Source organism: Pocillopora damicornis, chromosome 3, assembly GCF_964200805.1.
Source record: "Pocillopora damicornis chromosome 3, jaPocDami1.2, whole genome shotgun sequence".
Lineage (NCBI taxonomy): Eukaryota > Metazoa > Cnidaria > Anthozoa > Scleractinia > Pocilloporidae > Pocillopora > Pocillopora damicornis.
The window spans coordinates 30,755,106-30,763,946 of record NC_142672.1 but is presented as its reverse complement, the minus strand read 5'-3'; the positions used below and the strand labels follow the sequence as shown (position 1 = coordinate 30,763,946).

Below are 8,841 nucleotides of genomic sequence, written 5' to 3'. Positions count from 1 at the left end.
AAAAGATTGCGCTGTGGCCATTTTGAAAAGCAATGGTTCAGAGTGATAATCACCTATGTCAGTGTTATTATATCAACAAAAAGTTTACACTTAGCGCGAAAATATGTCCAGATATATTTTTGTCCTTTTTTTAGTATTATTTTCAATGTCATTAGGCAAGACTTTCCATCAACAGACGAAACGTCACTTTACACTATATAATTCATCAAAATTAACGACTGTACCAAGTTTATGCGCACACACGCACACATAAAAAATATAGGCATCAGGCGTAAAAATTGGTAAATTTAACCGTAAGCCAAAACAGTTAACCAGGAAAACTTAATCGTAAAAGAAGGAAGCTAGGTTAACTGTTATCCTTAAAATGGCAAAAGCCTTCATCCTATTGTGACTACAATTAATAACAATAACGATGAATTAAAAAAAAAAATTCAAACAAAGACTTTAACTCCATTTAACAATTATTCCTGAAGCGCGTTGGATATGAGATGGTAAATAGCCAACGAGCGAGGGCTGGGACGTATTAGGTCACGTGTCGCGTTTAGACCAATCGCTTTTGCTCTGTTCTATTAATGCATTCCTTTTTCTAAATCAACGCAGAATAGAGAGTGGTGTAGACTGAACGTAGCCTCTAATCCTCTTGTACCATGGATGGATTGAAATGTTGTGGAGGCCATCGAAATTTTACTTATCAAGAGAGGGGTAACCTAATTTAGGCAATTCCTCAGTATTGTATCGCGAATCCTGTAATACGCATAAAGTTACGCAATCAGGCGAATAAGCGCGCGTGCATTCCGAGAACATGGTATTGTTTTTCAGTGGATGGACTCGGTGAAGAGGTACGATTGTCTTCAGCTCTTGAACGAGCACGGTGACCTATATTTTTATCATATAATTTTGTTGTACAAATTATTCCCTATAAATTGGAGAAATTGGAAAATAATAATCGAAGGGAAAAAAAAGAGATATAGCTAAACGCGTCACGTGTCACGCGAGTAGTGGGCTTCGTGCTGCACGAAGCCCGCTACTCGATTATGAAATTATAAATTATGAACGACTCGTGGAAAATGTTCGAGTCGATTTTGTTTAAAACTGCGTGACTTTTCCACAAATTGTATATCAAATTGTTCCATACGCTCGAGACTTTTACCTAACAAGTTTTTTTCAAGTGTTAGTTTAAAAACCCTTGCTTCTAGCTACCTCATAACGTGCCTTGAACCAATGAAATGAAGCGCGTGATTAGCGCCACAACAGGCATAGATGGGGTAAGTTTGGCTCATCATATCTCCTACACAAACAAGGTGGCCCATCTTTTTAATTTTATTTTTCGAAACAGACATTGGTAGAGAATGTAATTAACATTTAGGGAAAGTTTAAAAAATTGTTCGATAACCTTTTTTTTTTTCTGAAGAATCAGCTTAAATTCTAAAAAGTGTACGATTTCAAGAATTCTAGTGGCTGCATTAGGTTGTTGACTTCTTGGATCTGCTTTTCCGTCCACACAACTAACGATCTAGTTTTAGATGGAACAGGGTCAACCATTGACGCACAGTCACGAAGATAATCTTCGGAGCATGAGATATCCAGGAAGTCGCAGATTTTTCGAAGATACTTCGTTGGCTCCCGAACAAATTCTTCCCCTTGTATGTCAATAATTCGATCTCCAAGAGTCTCCCTTGTTGCCTGGCAATTATTGGCGATGTAGAAATACCGCGTTATACTGTCATCAATCGCCTTTGGGATATGCACCTAATAAATCGAATCAAATCATATGTCGAGCTTAACGCGAAACAACTTGATTCAATCTAGAGTAAGCAGACAAATCTGCTCTGTAGATGCTAAACCACCGTAAATTTTCTAAGTGTTGGGTTGGTTCTGTACCTCCAGTAATTGTATGCTTACAACGCATGACATTAGACTCCGTCCTTAATTTCCCCCGTACACATGTGTCTGCGGGCGCTCACAAAATAATTTCGCTTTTTTTTAAACTTTGTAGAAAGATTAACTTGATATGTAGATTGAAATGTAGTAATTAACAATGGGGGTTTAACGATATTTATTTAAATCGCAATCATGTATGAAGCTAAATGTTTTTATTGTAATCTCTCTCCTTTTCAAAAACAAAATATCAGCTTGTTGAGAAATGATCAGGCATTTATAGCAGTACTTTTAAGGAAGCTCACAAAAATGTGTTAGGTATCAATCCATCAAAGAATATATGTTTAAAAATAAAGAACCTGTTTTAGGCCACCTTAAAAGGGAAAGATTTGTCGAAGAATCGTAACAATAAAAATTTTTGTTTCGTCTTGTAATGATATCATGTTGTGAGGAGTTAACCAAATCTTCTGTTTCTCTTTAGCGAGGAAGGGAAGTCAAAGCCTTGATTTAAAAGATATTTTAATACGTAAAGAAGCGCGAAAAACTAATCGTAGGGTTCTGAAGAGGAATGTTCTTAGAATAAAAAATTCATGTTGTACTCGGCTCACCTTTTTTGTATGTTCTCCTGTTCTTAATCCTCTCAGTCTCAGCGCCATTGTTGATATGTTGTCAAAGGGGTTCCTAACCACGTGAATAATTTTTGCCCTGACGTTAAATTTGTCCTCCAGTTGTTTCAGTAAATCTCTGCCTACTTCTGTAGACAAATGGGAAGCTGTAAACCAACCCAATTTGTCTCCAAGGATCTGCAAGGTGAAAAAGAGTTTAATCAAAACTAAAGTTCTCGAACACGATTGGTTATCACCAGCCCGATTTAAACACTAATAGGAAGGTGTACGCGTTATGCTTGTAATTGGACAGTGTAATAGGACAGTTAAAGTGACAATTAACACGTTATGCTTGTGTAAGTGGACAGAACGCCTCATGTACGCGCTCTGTTGTCTCGCATTTCGCCGAGTTAACTGTTGTTTTTTTTCTTATTAAAACGTTTAACCAATGTCTCGTTTCTTTCTCAAATTTTTCCATAGTTTTGATTAATTGGTAACAGGAATTCGCGTCGTCCAATTCTGTCTGTAATCATACTCGTGATTACCAAATCGGACTCGCTCTTCGCGGTCGTCCGATTTTGTTAATTACTCGTAGGATTACGGACCGAATTGGACTCCGCTCGGTCCTATTACCATTATTTATCATATAAACACAGTATCCCTTTACAGACAAGAAAAGTCGACTTTATTAATGAATGAAAATAAAAGGATCGACAATCCCGGATAATACTCGTAAAGCGCGTTGGTGCACCAAGATAAAAATTTAACATTCGTTGAATAACCACAAAAACATACAATGGGCGTAATTTTCAAGATGAAAAATTCTCAGTTATTGACTTGGTCCTTACCGACAAAAGAAATGGTTCAGGTAAACGACATGAATCGGCCTATGTCAAATCTTCTAGCTGTCGATTTTCGTTCTCAGCCGCGAAAAATGCCATTACCAAAGTCACTGAATACGTAACTTTCTGTTTTTCTTGTCTTACTTTGATTTTCTTCCCCTTCTAGGAAAGTTTGAACGTCACTGTCTGTAAGTGATACGGATTTCTCAGTGTTTTAGCAGCCGTAATCCAAGAAAATTCCGACACGGACGACCTTGGATTGAGAATGGTGAGGGCTTTGCTGTTCATTTATCAACCTGTCCCAGTGGTGTGAAAGGCGAGTGACGCCAGGCTGTTGTTACAAACACTTATACTTTTAAAACTTGTCACCAGGTGGTTTTTTAGGCACAACTGAGAAACGAAATACAAAAACACACCTTAAGCTTCTGATCAAATGTTCCTTGAAACTGATTTGGTACTTTGTATCCAAGCTTTTCGTAATTGGAAACTGTGCCATTTGCTTGTCTTGCTCGGATTCCCCAGGTGGCCGACATGCATGAACGTCTGGCAATTTTGTCAAACATCTCTATTTTCCTCCAGTCTGGGTTATTCTTGTAGGATCCTATCAAATTTAACTCGCTGGAAAGTATTATGTTGGGATGTGCGTCCAACAGAGCAGATACAAGCGTATGGCGACTTCTGGGGTAGCCAATGAAGAGAAGCAGTGTATCTACGTCATCATATGCGGCGTGCAATCTTTCCATATCAAGTTTGCGGACTTAAGAAAGAAAAGCAGCGTTTAGTTAGCGAGGAAAAGAGGCTATGAGACTGATTTTATAAGATACATTCCTAGGATCCTTATCACTTATTTCTTTGAAAATTCAACCAACCGTAAGGGGGTGGGGTGGGGCTTAAACTAAGGAGGGCGAGTAAATTTTTGTTAAGCTCCTTGGGTTACCACGGCCACCAATCTCTTTATTTATTTATTTATTTATTTATTTTTTCGTTCCTAGATCCTACCGTGCATCTGTAACTGAGAATACATGGAAAAACTTCATCTGAAACGTAATACACCTGAACCAGACTTTTTACGTAGTTTTCGTATCTTTCAAGACAATTTACAAAACTCGTGACGACTTTGCCAAATTTTCCAAATATCTTTCCATGTTTCCAAAGCCGATATGAGGTCTCTTCACTTAGAATTTGAATGGATTTTGATCTTTGGAGAAGAGTCACTTGTTTTGATTTTCGCTCGGTTTAAGTGGACATTTTTTTCTTATTGTGTAGATGACTGATATAATTTATGGGGTGGGGAAATAAATGCTGAAATTTACTTCGACACCCGTAAAATGTCCAGTACGTAAGCAGGATTTAAATCGCTTACGATAACAATGAGACGCTCTTTAAGGTAAGTTCCAAGGACACCGACGCAGGAACAAAAATTAACATGTATGAATTGACCCAACTGAAATGAAAGTAAGAAATTCAGATGAAAGAATTCCGTATTTGATTCAGTCTAGTGATATGATTAATTTGCAAGTTGATTTCAACGCAGCGATTGAAGTACAAGTGTATCGGTCATTGCCATTTCGTATCAATTTCATATAATTTTTGCAGACATGAATCTGCAACTGATCTGTTCCTCAGCGCATTTAATTCAGTGCTCAGTTAGTTAGAGCGACTAGCTGGGACCGTGTAGTCACCAGTTCAATTTCGCGTTATGTTCTTAAAAGATCGCTTCTTCTCAAATGTACTATCTACCTGCCCTATCTATAAACGCTTTTATTCAAACACTCGCAGATAGCGGGTCAGCTTTAATGGGTGAAAAAAAACAACATTGTGTAACGTGCTCTTTTGTGTGAAACATCACCGACTGGAAAATAAAGGTAGTAGGAATAATCATCTTTAATTTAAGTACTCTTTCTTCTCCTCTTTCCGCCGATGGAATTTTAAGGTCAACCTAACCCAGACCAACTCTACCCGACTCAGGGTTTTTCAATACATGGTCAAATTAATAAAAAAATTTTCCGTCAAATTAACTTCTAGGACTCCATTAGCTAAATTGCTTCCTAAAATATTTACTTACCAACAGGTCCAACAGCCGGTTGTTGATTTTCAGCATTAGTTCTGATCAAATAACAAATACAAGAAACAACTGCCATTAAAAAAATGGCCAACTTGATAATATTGGTAGAGTATCTTCCTAATCTTCTGAACATCTTGAAAATCACAAGAACATCAAAAAAGGACGACGTGACCTAAATCCAATGCTTTACGTTGTAAAGCATATCGCTGTGGTGCATTTCTCGAAAACACTCTTTATCCCTTAGCGACTGACTCGATGCGGTTCCTTGTTTCACAAGACATTAATTCCTCCAAGTACGCAAAGACAACAGTTTAAATTTCCATTTCGATTCTCGACTCGGGCACAGTAGACAAAAGGACTTTTCAAGGTTTCCTTAGATACTATTAAGAACGGCAAACATTTTATGCTGACAATACTTGATTTATGTTCTCATCAAACACAAAAAGTGAGTCATTTGCATCCTGTCGCGGTTGACAGGATGCAAATGACCATATTGCAAATTGGTAGCAGCGAGGTAGCGTGAACAGAGGTGGAATGTAATGAGGATTCACTGTCTGATGCCATTCTTTCGAAAGTTAAAAAGTATTTACGAGCCCGCACGACTCCTGTCTTTCCTCCGTGACGAATTCGCTCGTAGGAGGAAACTGACTAGATTCAGGAAGAATCGAAATTGCAGTCTCGCCTAAGAATTTCTACAAATGGCAGCAGTTACATCCACAGCCGATGGCTATGTGAATGATAATAAATTCAGAAAATACATTCCTAGACGAACTTTTTTTCGTGTCATCCACCTGGCGTTATCTCATATCTAATCAATGAAAAAAGGGAATTCCACTCCAAATAAACTCTAAATATTCATAACACGTACGTATACCGTTTGCTTTAATTCTACCTTAACAGTCCGCTCCCAATCAGCCATTAGAGGGATTTAGCAAGATGATCGACGAGAACGTCATTTCAGAACGGGAGAGCACGCGGCTAGTCTGGACACGACTCCATTCAGACTTCCAGTGTCGGCGTTGCCGTTCTCCCCAACAAGTTCAGGACGTCATTTCGCTGGTTTTTCCGTCTCGATCAAAAAATGGAGCGATTTATTCACGAATCGCACCATTTTTTGCTTTAAATCGCATCTTTTTCCCAACCAATGAGCAGGCCACACTAAAAACAAAACAACCAATTAGATTTCAAGGCTTCTTTAGAGTAACCAATCAAATTTCAGGAAAATGAAAGACGAAGAGTATCATGTGGCAAATTTTGCAACTTTTGTTTGCAAACTCTTATTTCCCCCTACCCCCCATCAAAAATGGACATGAATTTAATTTCAGACCGGCTCAGTACTGCATCAATAAAATATTTGAACTGACCAAGTCCTGTATTTGGGCGATTTCAAAATGGATGTAATAAAGAGGTAATTGGACCTCGTGTCATACAATTTTGATCTGAAATCACGCCTTTGATTTCAGCCCAAATTGCACTCCACTCAGTTCAATTACCATTATATGTTATTCGGTGTTATTTTTTGTCATTGTCGTCTTTACCGTGATTAAAAAAATGTTCGACGAATTGAAGTCAGAAATAAAAAATTTGAGATTAGCTCGGGTTTGGCCTTTTTTTTTATCAGCGCCAATGAAAACTAAGACAAGAAAGTTATGCACTTGCTACAAAAGAGAATGACAGTCAATTTGATTTCGGCACGACTTTCTAAATCTCAGTATTAATTTTTTTTAACGACTTTGTTCGTTAAAAAAAAATCAAACAAACAAACAAAAAAAAAAGAACGAAGTCTTATTCTTAAGTCTAGCCGTTTCTTTGGTGACTAGTTTGAATTCATGTCATTCTTTCATGGTTAAACAGGAACTCATCGTAAACAACTCCATCGTTGGGTCGCTTGGTTTCTACATGGTTTCGCCATAACTCCAGATAACTCCGTTCAAAATGCATTACAACTCTAAGAGAGAGGTGCTCAAAAGAGATGTACAGTCATGATTAAGAATATTCAGTAAACAAAAAGAAAAACGACGACCATTTCAATTCCAAAATATACTTTATAAAATTATGAAAAAAAACGATTAGTGCTGAAATCTAGTGGCACGAAACGAAACGAAGCGGCACAAATAATTTTAAAAAAGTTATTTAGTGGGCTTCAAAATTTGATAGATGAATTAGCAGACTCGAGACTTAACTGGAATGAAATAATTTCAAAGTTTCATCGCCCATGTGGATTCATTTTAACAACTTACTTTCCGTATCTATAACTATCCTCTGTTTGCGCTTGTTGCATATTCAAAGGTGATAGTGATCTTTAAAGAGCTGAGGTTAGGATATTCAAGGACAAATATAACGTTGACAGTTCGTTGCAACGACTGCTGAGTCACTTCTGAGACACAACGGGGCGACGTTCTCAACCCAGTTTCTAAAAGGTATTTTTGCTGCGCGCGCCGATGTCAACTGACGCTCCCGTCCTCTTGCTAAACCACTCTATCGAGCGGCCCAGAACGCCATTCTCTCGCCTTTATATTTCTTTATACCTGACTGGCCCTGCCTTCGCTTCTCAAACTTGCTGTCTCGGATCGTAGGTCGATGACAGGAAAGCTGCTTCTTGAAACAACAAAATCACTTGAACTTGTTTCTTTCACGAAAGACTTGGGTGTCATCTTGGACACCCACTACCCACTAAACTTATGAATGTCACGTCTGTAATCTTAAGGCCGGTTGCTTAAACAAAGTATAGCCTTGGTTAAACGAAACTGCGTCCTAAACAATCCTCAATTTAGCTTGACCTTCGATCTGAACGCTTATTTTTGTGAACAGTGTCAAGAGTGCCTAAAACTGTGGAAGAACATTGATCAAATTAAATCAACCCACTTATAGCGTATCCCTGAGGCCCACTGATTGCGATAGTTTGGATTAGACTGCGTGTAAATAACCGGCCCTAAAATTTTTAGAATAATCTGCGTGGAACGAAATGATTTTCAAGGAAATGTTTCGGTTGGATCCGACTCTGCCAAAATATTTCCAAGAAAATCAATACGATCCAGTCAGAAGCTTCTACACATTATGACTTCGGAACGTGGAATGAACATTTTTCTTCTATCTCTTGTGGTTCCATCTGCTTATTTCGTCAAGTTTAGTTTTGATTCGTAAACAACTCTGTTTTTGGTAAAAGTTTCATCGTTATTTTCAAAACGATGTTTTAATGCTCAACAGTCTGGCCAAATTCGTCTCTCTGCTTCTACTTTAAAGGAACTTAAGTTATAACTACACTTCGCTGCAAAATTGTTAAGAATTCCAGGAATTACGATCACTGTGATCGTGTTACCCAGCTTCTGCGCCAGTGAAACTGGCTGCCTGTCAGACACCTTGATAATTTTGCGCATGAGTGCGTAACCAAACTTAATCCTACTTAATATAAATCATGAAAATAAATTAATAAAGTATTATAAATAATGCT

The 8,841-nt window shown here is 37.9% G+C and overlaps 2 protein-coding genes across 3 annotated transcripts in view; one reads left to right on the top strand and one right to left on the bottom strand.

Annotated features, from left to right (window-relative positions):
* LOC113680733 (EGF and laminin G domain-containing protein) overlaps nucleotides 1-8,841 on the top strand; it is a 438,917-nt gene that overhangs the window by 180,735 nt on the left and 249,341 nt on the right. The gene's annotated exons all lie outside the window — the stretch shown is intronic.
* LOC113665089 (uncharacterized) lies at nucleotides 1,303-6,548 on the bottom strand. 2 transcript variants are annotated; one of them, XM_089200713.1, is made up of 5 exons: nucleotides 6,283-6,548; nucleotides 5,391-5,431; nucleotides 3,742-4,082; nucleotides 2,487-2,681; nucleotides 1,303-1,749 (listed from the first exon to the last, which is right to left on the bottom strand). In XM_089200713.1, the coding sequence occupies exons 3-5, from the start codon at nucleotides 4,066-4,068 to the stop codon at nucleotides 1,426-1,428; spliced, it is 846 nt and encodes a 281-aa protein (XP_089056839.1). In that variant the 5' UTR covers nucleotides 4,069-4,082; nucleotides 5,391-5,431; nucleotides 6,283-6,548; the 3' UTR covers nucleotides 1,303-1,425. The 2 variants fall into 2 exon arrangements, with proteins under 2 accessions (XP_089056839.1, XP_027036541.2); XM_027180740.2 differs by lacking the exon at nucleotides 6,283-6,548 and having other exon boundaries at nucleotides 5,391-5,716.

Excerpts from the sequence above, each read along its gene's own strand:
- LOC113665089 (XM_027180740.2), bottom strand. The coding sequence starts at position 5,523 with ATGTTCAGAAGATTAGGAAGATACTCTACCAATATTATCAAGTTGGCC. Across the intron at positions 4,083-5,390 it reads ACCGGCTGTTGGACCTGTTG|TCCGCAAACTTGATATGGAA; the intron begins GTAAGTAAATAT and ends TTCTTTCTTAAG. Across the intron at positions 2,682-3,741 it reads CATTTGATCAGAAGCTTAAG|ATCCTTGGAGACAAATTGGG; the intron begins GTGTGTTTTTGT and ends TTCACCTTGCAG.